The sequence below is a fragment of the Silurus aristotelis genome, assembly GCF_946808225.1.
Source record: "Silurus aristotelis genome assembly, chromosome: 19".
NCBI lineage: Eukaryota > Metazoa > Chordata > Actinopteri > Siluriformes > Siluridae > Silurus > Silurus aristotelis.
In genome coordinates this window covers 21,543,855-21,557,692 of record NC_139592.1, presented here as the reverse complement: position 1 = coordinate 21,557,692, position 13,838 = coordinate 21,543,855, and the positions used below count along the sequence as shown (strand labels likewise).

Below are 13,838 nucleotides of genomic sequence, written 5' to 3'. Positions count from 1 at the left end.
CTAAACACAACAAATTAGAAGTCAAATCATGTTTTTTTTCTTTTGTATCCTTGAATCTTGAAATGCATTTAAGTGAATATTTGCAGATTAGTCCACAATCTAGAAACTTCAAACCCTTTTCTTACTCAATGTTCCCTGCATTATAATCTGTATATCATGTCATTAAAAGTAACACAAAGTCCTGAACTCTTCCTGCACTGATACTGGAATCGCTATACGTGCACGCGCACCTCCAAGAACTTCCTGTTTACGTCATGACTCGGGAGCGCGCCTGAACGCCCGAGCGCTGATACTCGGATCGGAGCGTGTCGGAGTTTCAGATAATGAGCGGCATTGTTTTTATTGCGATCGGAGCTTTCGCCTGGTCTTTTCTTTCCCTAAAGACATTTTCCAGGAGAAGTGCGAACAGTTTAATAGGCGATTAAACCGATTTGGAGTTTGAGTGTAAAAGAGTTTTATAGGGACAAGCCGGACTTTCCCCTTGCGGCCGGGTTTATACGATTATTTATTAGAGAAATGCTCTTTATGTTTTGGTGGTGAAACAAGAGATATTCCCAGTATCCATTTGAGATCATGGCCGAAGCGCGAGCGGAGGATGAAGAGGAAAGTTTGCGTGAGACGCGCGAGGCCGTCGGCGCGAGACGAAACCAGCGAGCGCCCAGTACCGCACCAGGTGAACTATTTCCGTTTCGCTTTTTTTCTACTTATATTACAATATACAGGTGTCTCCGAAAAGCCGAACGGTTCCTAACGTTACTTACAAATGTGTCTAAATATTTATATTTCGAACAATTTTTCCAAATAATTCATGAAATTCTCTTTCTTTCTCTCTTTTTCCTGTCTTTTTCTTTCTCTCCGGTGTATGGAATGACCGGACATGCTGCTACACCCTTTCTAGACAATAAGCATACAAATAAATGCAATACATTCAACTCTTTACCATCATTAATATATACTTTATATAGACTTGAGTTACAATTAAAACCTGAGCCATGAACCCTTCAGGGTCATGTGACCAAAACCAGCAGTCATGTGATCAAAAATGTCCTCCAAGTCTCCAAGACATTGCTCCTATATGTTCATCCATTTTTCTTGTCATTTGGTGTTTACAATTTTTTTTCTTATTATGTTAAATGATAACCATAATTTCTGACTGCTATTAGAACCAGTGGATTGCAGATGTACAGTTTTTGCATTAGAGGATGTATATAAAGGAATGACGACAATGGAAATATGTCTTTTTATTCATTGGTGATGATTTTACTTCAGCTTAAGTCGTTCAATTTACATGGGAATTCAAGTCTTGAGTGATCTCCAGATGTTTTGTATTGACCTGGACTGAAAAATGGCTTTTCCATCATTGAATCCTTTTATTTCATGCATTGCTCTCATAATTGGGCCACTCTAGATAATATTGCTTCTGTACAAGGTGTGTATGTGAACAGAAAAGACTGCATGAACAATATTGAAAGACTAATGCCCAGAAATAAAGCCAGTCCATATACAACTGGTAATAAGTCAGTGGCAAGTCCAAGTCCAGGTCGATGCGAAACCTTTCACTGTCACATTAAGGCTTAAATTCCAGTGTAAATGTGTATATATAGTATATATGTTTAAAGATAATGTGCGTTGCTGATTTATCCGTGAAGCGTTCCTGTAAAATCCAGCTCCTCACAGCTGCACCTTAAAGGTGAGCATGGGTGTGGCCAGATGGTTTAAAGTGAGGTTTCTGGAATTGAGCTGAAATGTACATAGTTATAAACCAAACAAAAATGTAGTTGTAAATTGTAAAATGGGCTTTGTTTTGATTCCCCTGGAGCTGCTACAGTCATAAAATAGTGCTGGTTGTGCTGCGAGATTCTTTGGCACACAGTCATTCAGTTATTTTGTAAATGGCAGTTGAGACGTTTGTACAGTTCTTTTTCCTGCTTCCTGGATTTCTAGTTAGGGATTGAACCAGTGAAATAGTGTGCAGTGGTCATTTTTTAGTTTCTTTCATGTTGTTGATGAAACCTCTGGCTAATGGTAGTGGTTACAGTTATTACAGGTTACAAGTTATACTACACTTGGGCTCGAATATGTTATGAATATGTCGTGTTGGTTAATTTTAGGTCCGTTTTAAATTTTTTACTTCACATCTGCTGAAATCGGTGTATCTTCTATCTCCATATTGGATAGTGTGTTTGATATGTGTGTGTTTGTGTTTAGATCGAGCAGATAGGAACAAGCCTGAACACCGCCAATCCAGGTAAGACAGAAAAAACAGTTTCCACTAAACATACTGTCACTGTTGGTTTTGATAGTGTGTGTGTGTGTGTGTGTGTGTGTGTGTGTGTGTGCGCGCGCGTGTGTGTGTGTGTGTGTGTGAGGTTTTCTAACCTCCCCTCCCCAATCCAAAATCCAGAGAGCTTCAGAAAACCCCTGGTTTGAGTTTCTGGCACTTCTTGCACTTCTCTGGAATGAATCAAGAGACATTTCAAGGTGGAACAGTAGAAACTCTTTGGTTAGAAGTAGAAGGTCTAGTAGGAGGTTTAGTAGAAGGTCTTCTTTGCTTGTAATACTTGTTGACTTAGGTCAAGAAAAACAAGGTATGGGGTTGTTTGTCGTAACAGCATAATTGGTCATGTTTGGATTCACGTCTGGTTTTCTGGCCGTGTCGAAGCGGGTCGCGGGAGAGGTGTAATTTGTCTGAGAGAAGCACTTACGTGTTACATTACGTAATGCTCAGGGATTGTAGGTGCCGAGCTTTAGATGGGTTTTCTGAGGAAAGGGAGATATAATACCTTCAATTATAAAAGCTAAAATGGTTAGATTGAAATACTGAGAGAGAAAATAACCTGCTTGTTCTAATATTAATAGACAAGGTGTCGAAAGTCTGCTTCTTAAGATTTATAAAAAAAAGAACAACACGCCTCATCTTGTTCTAACTTGCTCCTGCTATGATGGATGAAGACAACCATGCCCTCAGGATTCTCTCTTTTTTTTTACTATTTCATCCAAAAAATAAATTCTTCAGCTTGTCTGAGGAGAACGTAAATCTACAGTTTGACCCTTAAAACTAAGGAAAATGCCACTCTTGAAGAAATCATCAGTATTAACAATTACACCACATTTAGTATCAGCTGGTTTGAAGGGTCCATCATACAAGTCTATATACATAATGTAGGAATGATACAGTAGTGCTGTTGTGGTTATAAAACAACACTTCCTTAATTAAGGAGACTCGAGACGGCTTTAAGGTATGAAATGGAGTGTCGGGAGCGCGAGAATCCAGCAGTCGCTGGTAGAATGTCGGGGTTGGATGGGGAATTTTGGTGTGGTCGGTCACTTTATGATGGAATGATGGAAATGTTTTTCCTATTACTCAGCATAAGCCAGCGAGGAAAACAAAGTTCACTCCGAGCAAATGAGTCACAGCTGGAAGCACTGAAACGGATAATTGTGCTCATGCTCTAAAGTAAACTCCGAAGCAGGAATGGGAAAACGAGTTTCACGTAGAACTTTTTCTTTCTGTTTCAGCACTCAAGGCGCGCTCTCGTCCATCAGGGCTGTGATAAAAAGGAGTGAGTACGCCTCTGGGGTTTTTTTAGCGTTTGCGACACAAACGCTTATTTTGTGTTTTGATGTCTTCTTTTTTTTCCTCTCTGACTTTTTTTTAGCGTCCACCAGAACGCCTGCTCCGACTGACCCACACAGAGACAGACGGTGAGTAAGGAAAACATTATCGCTTTGGGTACAGAATTGTGTTTGTGTTCATAAAGGGCTTTTTATTTAGCTTAGTATCTCGTGTTGTTTTGGAACTCGGTAACGAGTGCGTGGTGAAATATTAATCTAATCAGTATGTCAGGAATAAAACACAGTAGGGAGTGTTTATAGGGTAAAGGGAAATAATCAGTGATGTCATAGCTCCGGGACAGGAAGTTCATATACTATAACAGGACGCCCTGTAGTGTTTTAATTTTTTGTGTTATATTCGGTTTGTTCTGTCATGTTTCATTAAAGTTACTAGTGCACACGGAAACCTGAAAGCCCTCTGTCCAGACTTTTCTATGGCCCACATACTGAAACTGGAGACTCCTTTCCCCCCCAAAAAATACATTAAAATCACCACTAGGGTTGAAAAATTCCTGGAAACTTTCCACGGGCATTAACAGGAAAATATGGGAATAAACTGTTAATTCACAAAATTGCAAGTTAGCTGATTTAAATGTAGTTGAAAATAAAATCTTGCAGGATAATTTAGGTGAAAACAACCCAATGCAATGCAGTTTCAGTTGAATTTCTACCCTGCACGTTCATCAATTACACGCACACAGCACACTTACTGCAGGGCCGCAGGAAAATTGGAGCCACAGTCCGAAGATTTCATCCATTCAAGTAAGTGGTAGTGGTAGCTCAGTGGTTAAGGTGCTGGGTTACTGATCAGAAGGTTGGGGGTTCAAGCCTCAGTTATCGCCAAGCTGCTGCTCCTTGAGCAAATCCTCTGTGCTCCAGGGGTGCCGTGATAAAGGCTGTTGTATTCTCGGTTTGATCATTATTCGGACACATATATTTTATCTATGGTATTAAAGTTTGCCCAGCAAATTCCAGAATGTGTTTATACAGTGTGTGTGTATATAAATGTGTGTTAAATGTGTGTATATGTATAAATGCAATCTAGCGCTATTTCATTGAGAATTTATAAGGTTAGCTAGCTCAAGCTGTGATGATCTTTTTTTTACCTTTTACCCAGATTTCATGCAGAAGGAACAGTACTGGTCAAAAGTTTGGACACTTTAGTAGTTGTTATGTTTTTGATGAGTCTCTTACACTCATCAAGCTTGCATAATTCTACTTATAATTAAATCTTTAAAAAAAATCTGTATTAGTTTGCCTCCATGTCAGCTTATGACCAAACAAACACAATGTTTATATTTACTTGTATGTTACACTTGTATATAATACAGTTGATATTTTTCCCAAATTGCTATCAATTCCTGGTGTTTTAATCTTGGAATCTTTCCAAAATTCCCCGGATGAAGATTCCATGGAAGGTTTCTGAAAATGTATAAAATTTTGAAGAATTTGTAAAAGTTGACTCGGCTGTTCTTAGTTAACATTTTCTGACCAATTAGTATCACTTTCCTTTTATTTTTTTTGCTTTACACATTTAGGACTCTTGGAAGACACATTTTTTCAGAAAGACTTATCTCATTTATAAAACTGAGCAGTCAAGGGTTAAGGGGCCTTGTTCAAGGGCCCAGCAGTGATAGCTTGGTGGTGAGGGGATTTGATCTCACAACCTTCTGATCAGCAGTCCAACATCTTGAGCCCAGGGAAATCCAATATTAGAAAGCCACTGGAGCATATTGGTTTAAGGGCCTTGTTTAAGGGCCCAAGAGGGCTGGTACTGGGGCTTAAACCCCCAGACCTTCTGATCAGTAACCCAGAGCTTCCACTTTCCTTTTCAATCGAGCCACACTATAAAATGATCCGGTATTAAATATCTAGTCATCTGTATGATCTTTTCATTCTGCAGGCGTCCTGAGATCACTATTCTTTCAGCTGAACCACTGGCCACAAACTCTTGGTTCACAGGGGCACCTGGGGCATTTCCCCCTGCACCTCCTCCCCCTGCTCAGCCATCTTGGTCTGGCTCTGTTACAGTACAGGTAAGGAAAGCTGTAATACCGGTCTTTTTTCTCAGTTGATGAAACCATGACTAAGCAATAAAAACACTGACCACAACAGGGTTGGATTCAAACAGTTTCTTATAAACCAGCTGATTTTTTTTTTTCTTTCCCCAGCTTCCACCACCATCATATGAACAGGTGATTAGAGAAAAAAGTCGGGAGCAGAACACCCAGACTTCCTCTGTCGCTGCTTCCTCCTCCTCCTCCTCATCATCATCATCGCCGTCCTCCTCGTTATCATCAAACTCGTCATCCTCTGCTCCGCCACGTTATACCACCACCATCGCCACACAGACCGACCCTGAGACGCTCGAGCCTCAGAGCTGTACCAGACCCCAGAGTAAGTCTTGCACCATTTCAAAAGTATTTGAAAAGGTTTTGGGTTCATAATAATTGTTGTAGAGCATCAGAAACCACACAAAGCTTGTCAAGCTGAGAAGACTTTATAAATGTTTGTACAGAATGCTCTAAGAAACAAGCTTCACGCATAAAAATCCTTGTGTATTCAGCTACATACTGAGTGAAAGACAAATTGTGTTTATATTTTAGCTGAAAACCAAACTCGAACCAAACGTGTTTGTTTTTTGTTTTTTTTCTCAGTGCGCCGGCCCCCAAAACCACCTCGTCCGTCCCTCCCACTCGCTCCGAAACCTGCCGAGCCAGTCCTTATGCACATGCACTCTTTGATTGAACTAGACGAGCCTGATCCCTCCTGTTCCACACACACTCCTACACACCCTCCTGGTGGAGCTCAGACTCACTTCACTCACACACTGGAACCCTTGATTCCCATCACTGCTGACTCCTCCAACATTACTCATAAGTCTCAGCCGAAGGTCCCAGTGAAACAGGAGGTTACGGGACACCCCAGGCCACGGCCGCGCTCTAAAGCCCTACAGCACTCAGTGATTAAAGAGGAGCCTCTGGATCAGCCAGAAACCAGAGAGGTCAAAGTCCAGACCTTGGTGCGCCTTAAAGACAATGGTACAGAGAGTGTATTTTCCAGTTTGACTGATAATTCTTTAGACATCGCATCTAATAAGTACTTCCAGGACCTGTTAGACGTCTTTGGCTGCGATAAACAGGACGACCGTATTAATGAAATAGAGAAAACTGAGAAGAGTGTAGAAGAGAAAAGCGTTTCTACTGTACGCTGTTTGGATTCCACTATTGTGTGTGAACCTTCAGAAACGAAAACAAGACCAGAACCACGACCAAGAACCCAGAATCCCAAACCTCTGGTCACTGCAAAACCATATAACCCAACACCAAATGTGGAGGACACCAGAATTCCTTTAGAAGAACAAAATAAGCCATTGGTTCACCCAGTTCCTGCTCCTAGACCCCTCGTGAAAAAAGTACCCGTATATCAGCAGCAGGGTTCCTCCGAAGTAAAAAACGAGCCCTATCGACTTCGGCCACCTCCCAGACCTCCTTTAGCTGCTCGCAAGTCTGGAGCTTTTACTCAGGAAGATGTAGTTCAGCCTGGAGAAATGCCCTTTAACTCCTCAAGAAGGAAAAGTTCAGAAGATCAGGACTCGAGTACGGCTGCTTCTGGGAAGCCTGTAGTACTCACATCCTCCAGCAGAGGCGGGGAAAAATGTAAGCATGTGCTCCTTGGGTGTTTTTAATGTAAACCTCTATTATCGCCTTGACTGGGCTATTTTGGATTGAATTTTTACTTTCTGAATTCTGATCTTTGCATTTAATGTGCTCAGGTCCAGCTAAACCACAGTCCCAGAGGAGGTTACAACCCCCAACACACACTCCTAAACACACTCCTGCACAGGTATATTCTTTTTTCCTTTTCGCTACTTTTCTTTTGTTATTGAGACATGAAATACTAGTAATCCTTTTAGGGTTTCTTGTTGCCGTTTTTATGGCTTCTTGCACAATTTGCACTCAATTTGAACACCGTTTTCTCAACTCAACTTCTTTGATAGACATTTGCTAGGTTTTTCCGTTTGGAACCCCTATTGGTAAACCTCTGTATGACCCTTGGCACTGTACTGTAACTCAGTTTCAGGGTGTTACCAATGTTTTTATAGCCTTGGGCATCTTTGTGGAGCGCAACAAATCTAATTCTCTAAAATCCTCAAAGAGTCTTTACCATGAGGTGCCATGTTGAACAATTAGAGGTCAGTATGAGAGAATTGTAAAAATTTTGTGTATTTTCAGGATGCTGTCAGTGCTGTAACTGTTACCAAATCTGGCCCATCACCACCACATCAGTAAGTCTAGCACACTTTTTTTACACATTTAAGTGTAAAGTTCTATGTGTATGTGCTGCCTGTTGTTATAAAGTACTGATTAGTAAGCAGCTCTGTCCCCTTTTTAGCTGATCATTAAACTATTCCTAATCCTTCACTCTTGCTCTTTTTTCAATGATAAACTCTATTTTTTTGTAGCGCCAATGAGGGCAAGCCGCTTCCTCTGCGTCCGCCTCCAATCAAGTCGAGCAAATCCGCAGGTTTCTCTACGAGGGGAGTCAAACAAGGGCCGCTGCTGCCCCCGAGACCAAAACCTGGGCATCCTCTCTACAGGGAGTATACGGTAAGTCCTGCTTTCTTTAATATAGCTGCAGAAAGCTGGGAGGAATGTCATAATTTCTAGTTTAAGAGATATATCAGAATCAGAATCAGGTTTATTGTCCAAGTGTGTTGACACACACAAGGAATTTGGTTCCAGCTGTTAGTGACTCTCAAAAGTACAGACATAAATTAAACCTATACATGGCAAAACAGACAAGACAAGACAAATGAACAGAGGTGTGTGTGTGTGTGTGTGTGTGTGTGTGTGTGTGTGTGTGTGTGTGTGTTGTAGAGCAAAATCCCTCCAGTTAACACCATAGAAATCCCCCCTAGCAGTGATCCTGAAGAATCCTATTTGCAGGTAATTACATGAAACATTCCCACAGACACGTTGTAAATATCAGATGTGTGAACGTCTGTTCTTGTGCCTCTTTCTACAGAAGGAGAGCCTTCTTGTTTTTTTCGATGCCTCATCAGGACCAACCAAGACACCAGGCATTCCAGGAGTTGGGAAAGGTCAGCATCAGAACGAACCGCTGAAGAAAGAGCCACAGACGGTGTTGCAGCAGCCTGAGACGAACACCAGTGTCAGGTTTATACCGCTTTTCGTGTATTTCATACACACACTTTTTGTATCGTTCCATCACCTCCTTCTAAACCTTTCTTGTTCTTCCATCCTTATCCTCAGGTATCGAGCTCGTTTCGCGTTCGACGGCGAAGACGGCGAGTTGACGTTGCGTGCCGGCGATGTCATCACGCTATCGGAGTATGTGAATGATGAGTGGGGACGTGGCAGCCTCAACGGATGCACGGGGCTCTTCCCTTTGAATTTTGTCGAGCTCATTCAGGAAAGTCAAGCGGAGACTTTGACACTTGAGTCACCAGGTACGTAATGATGTTTTATGCACAATACAACACGCCGTTGATGGATTTTTTAATCTGCATATCCCTGATTTATATTCAGTGCACTTTCTAATGCATTGTTTCCATAGCAACTGCTTCTGAAGGGACTTTAGGGCATTGTATATAAATCCTTGAGAAATTTTTTTTGGTTAGAGTTTTTATTTAGCATTTCTTTTAAAGAAAATCTCCAGTGTCAACATTGTGGTCAATACAATTGCTGGTAAAAACTGTAATAGAAGAAGAGTGAGCATGCTGTTATTGGAAAAGTGTCAACATTGTGGTGGTAAATGCCCTCTGCATAATTATTGATCCTTGACATGGAATTTAGATTCCATTCGTATTAAAATGCTGGATTTTTTGTCTTCTGTCTTCCTGTAGACCCTGCCGTGTGTGTAGAGGAAGGGCTGACGGGCCGAGCGCTTTACAATTTCACTCCCGAGTCTGAGGATGAACTCTGCCTCAAGGTGTGTGTTTGTGTTGTTTCACCATTTCTTTTGCCTGTGTTTTCCCGACTCCTTCTAGACCTTGTTACAGCTTCAACATGATCTCATTACATCTCATGAATCATCCTCACGATTTGTCTAAGTCCAAGATTGAACTCAATCCGTGGCTGTGAAAGGTTTGAAGAATCCCTCTCTTGGTGGACGTACTGTACATTTTATATTTCTGGAAAAAAATCATATATAGTATGAACCCAAAGAAGTAAAAAATAAAAAGAAGTCAGTGTTACAGATGATATTCAATTGGTATTTTTGGATATTTGAAGGTGCTTTCGACTTGTCATATGTACTTTACAGCACAGTGAAATTATTTTAGAAAGCTGGGGTCAGAGCACTGGGTCAGCAAAGATACAACACCCCTGGAGCACAGAGTGTTAAGAGCCTTGCTCAAGGGCCCCAAGCATGACAGCTTGGTGAGACCGAATCTTAACCACCCAACCTTCTGATCAGTAACATATATTCATAACCTCTGAGCTACCACCTCCCCAGCCCTTAAAAAATATTTAATGGCGTCTTATTCACTATATATGCTCACTGATTAGGTTATAACAAGTCTCAGGAGGAGAGATGTACACCGACCAGGCATAACTTTATGACCACCAAAAGGTGAAGTGAATAACACTGATTATCCCTTCATCATTGCACCTGTTAGTGGGTGGGATATTAGGCTGCAAATTATAATTTTGTTCTCAAAGGTAAGGACTGGGTCAGAGCATCTCTAATACTGCAGCTCTTGCATGATGTTCCTGGTCTGCAGTGGTCAGTATCTATCAAAAGTGGTCCAAGGAAGGAACAGTTGTGGGTTAATGCTCGACCAGTCAGGACTGTTTTGGCAGCAAAAGGGGGACCAACGCAATATTAGGCAGGTGGTCATAATGGTATGCCTGATCATTGTGTACTAAGTGCATTATATGAGCAACAAAACAGCACTGTGATTCATTCTCTTAGGAAAATAAATACCATTTTATAATGGTTATATGATGACATGGATTCATTCGCAGCTCTTTTGTACCACCTTTCCTATACAGTATCAATATGTACATCCACTGTAGGGACAAAAGTACCAGGACACCTGAATTTTCACAATTCATCAACCTGATTTTATGAACACCCTTGTAGCCAAATAAACACAAATCTCCACAAGCACAAAAACATAATGAAACATCTTCTCTGAAGAGTGGAGGTTAATATAAGAGCAAATGGGGACCTTATCTGGGGACTAGCTGTAGAATAGAATGTTCAAAAAACATGCTCAGGTGTCCATAAACTTCTTATTGTCTATCCTTGGTATGTACTGGCATCTATGTTGCTTTACAGTTTGTCTGTTTCTAATTGAGTGTTTTTCTCACTGTGTTTGTGTGCACGTGAAGGTCGGGGACGTCGTGTCCTCCCTGGAGGAGGTGGACGAGGAGTGGTTCGTAGGGGAATTTGCCGGTCGACGTGGCATCGTCCCGAAAAATTACATCCAGGTGCTTTAAAACGAGGTCAAGATGGACACGAGGGCGAATGTTTACATGCGGAAAGAAAAAAGTGTTGTGGTTCGTACCCTCGGCCTACTGCTACTTTAACGAACTCCAACACAATCAAGTAGAGACTGTAGAGGGCCCATTCCTCACTCACTGACCGGTTTGTTTATTAATGTGTTTTATATCCATCCCAAAGCCAAATGACCATGTTGTGTTGGAGTTTAATGTAACTGGACTGTGAAGAAAGCCTGAGATTTAAGACTAACACTAGATTTTAAAAGCTTTTAGATGTAATAATGATTTGGCTTTTTACGAATTTAATTTTTTTAATTTAATTTTTTCCCCCTACTGTACTAAGTGACACTGTGAATAATGATTTTCCACTGATCTCCTTAATAGTCTGGTACTTTTTACACTATGTGGCGAGAAAAATCCAAAGAATCCTAACCCCAGAATGAATCCAGATAAATTATTATACTTTGTGAGACTGGTTATAATCTCAAAGCCATGAATTCACTCATTTCTTTCTCTGCAGAATCGTATACTGAGGTATTATAAGTGCATGAATCACTTAAAAACATGTCATATGTAGAGCAGCTGGGAAAGCGCTTTGTTTTAAAGCTCTTCCTTTTCCTGTAATAAAATCTTAGTCACAATGTAAAGATTTCAAATGTATAAAACACCTTTCAAAATGCATATAAAACTGTGACACAGGAGCATAATTATGAGGTACAGTGTGTGAAAAAATATTTTCATGCAACCTGACGTCATGACAATTTGAGAGAATTATAATCCTTATAATTTTATAATCCTCTCCTCACTATATATATAAAGGTAAAATGTTTGGTAATTCGATTTTATTTGTAAAGCGCTTTTAACTATTGTCCCAAAGCAGCTTTACAGAATGAAATCTTTTATGGGCATCCATTTTAGCACCACAAATTAATCTCTTTAAGTTGATCTCTAATGATTGAGAAAGTGGTGATGCTGGCAAAGAAAAACTCCCTGAGATGGAATAAGAAAGAAACCTTGAGAGGAACCTGATACAGTTCCATCAATGTTGAGGCTATTAACTGTTCACTGATGGGCACATGAGTATGAAAATGTTCAACACAAACGAGGGCAAGATGTAGTGGCAGATATCAGAAGAACCTCGGGACCTCAGTACTGTAGATGAAGGTCCTTTCTCCAAGTTTTATTGGATAAAGGATCATTGCAACCTTCAAGAAAGAGCAGGTGAGTTTATAAATGTGTATACATGCAAACGTTATATAACTCAATAGCACATCCTAGTCAGAACTGTCTGCCTCCTACTGGTTCAACAAGTTCAAGTACACCGAAAGAAAGACTTTGAGTCTAATTTTAAGGGTTTTTTAATTTGTACTGATGGCTGGTTTGCAATGTGCAGTCAGGCTGCATATGTGATGTTCAAGTTGTGGGTTTGTGTACATTCCATGTACAGTAGTCAGCAGGAGGCTTAACCAGCTGAATTGTTACAGCACCTCGTCTCAATATTGTAGCTTCATGATTCTGATATCGCAACCAAATCCCATTTATGCCATTGCGTTGTTATACCACAGAAGCCTGACTTTTACCTCAGTAACAGTTACCACAGAATAGTGGACGATTGTAGTACCAGTGCAGTGATCAGCCATAACATTAAAACCATACACCTAATACTGTGTAGGTTCCTCTTATGTTGTCAAAACAAGCTCTGAGCAGTCATGGTGGTGTAGTATTATCATGATCCATGATCAGAGTCTCTGTAGCATCTCTAAAACAAACCTATTCTTAGGGCCCAAGACTTAATTGAATTCAGTTCACATTGCATCTGGTATATTCCTGTAATCCTCCTGGTTTATTTTTTTTTTTGGACCACCTGCATTAATTAAAATACAGTATAACTTTTTAATAATTCTATACACTTCAAAATAATAGCATTTTCAATCTACTATCTAATATCTCTAAGGGTTTGTGTGTATTTGCACATTCCCTACGTAAAAGCATGCAATATTTCAGTAAACACTATTTGTTGCCTGTAAACACGCCCCAAGAAAAAAACCAAACGATCATCCAAAGTACCCAAACTTTTAATGGGGGCCACATAATTTTTCCTTTCTTTTAATGGTGGCCTGGTCTGTCTGGAACAGAAAATTTACACAGACTGGTGTGACTGGCAGTATTATTGTAAAGATTTTATGATTTATAATTTATTCATTATGCCTCCTAATGCTAGTTTTTATTATGCACTATACAGACAAATGAGCATTACTTTTCAAGATCTATACAGATTATTAATAGATCATTATTTCTTATTTTTTTCATATTCATTGCTATTGAAATCAAAAGATTTATTTATGCATATGGTTGGTGGGTAAGTCTAACAAACAGTTAGGCGATCGTATTTGCTGCATTTTACTCAATTTCTTTAAAAAAAATTTTTTTTCACATACAGAACAGTAGCTCTTTTGTTGGATCGAACCCGACATTATGGATGAGCGATACCACTTATTTTTCTTTCGATCTGATACCAAGTCTTGTATCATCGATATCGATACGCCAATACTTATACATATACTTATATATATATACTTATACTTATGTACATTTCAAGAAACACACACATTCTTTTCCAGCTACTAATGATGTATTGTCGCAGTACAAAGTAAAACATGAGATAACAATCCTACAGTGTAGACAGAAAACACTTGGCCTAAATCATGGTACAAAAAGTTAATACTGGTACACACACATATGAGAATCATT

At 40.1% G+C, this 13,838-nt stretch overlaps 1 protein-coding gene across 1 annotated transcript; it reads left to right on the top strand.

Moving 5' to 3' along the window:
• Positions 1–212: 212 nt before the first annotated feature.
• On the top strand, positions 213–11,734 carry LOC310715099 (uncharacterized protein). Its single transcript, XM_083521300.1, has 15 exons — positions 213–673; positions 2,209–2,248; positions 3,520–3,563; positions 3,660–3,705; positions 5,519–5,651; positions 5,787–6,012; positions 6,273–7,274; positions 7,391–7,461; positions 7,851–7,903; positions 8,081–8,225; positions 8,496–8,564; positions 8,644–8,795; positions 8,892–9,088; positions 9,485–9,570; positions 10,977–11,734. The coding sequence occupies exons 1-15, from the start codon at positions 574–576 to the stop codon at positions 11,082–11,084; spliced, it is 2,472 nt and encodes an 823-aa protein (XP_083377426.1). The 5' UTR covers positions 213–573; the 3' UTR covers positions 11,085–11,734.
• The last annotated feature ends 2,104 nt before the right edge of the window (positions 11,735–13,838 follow it).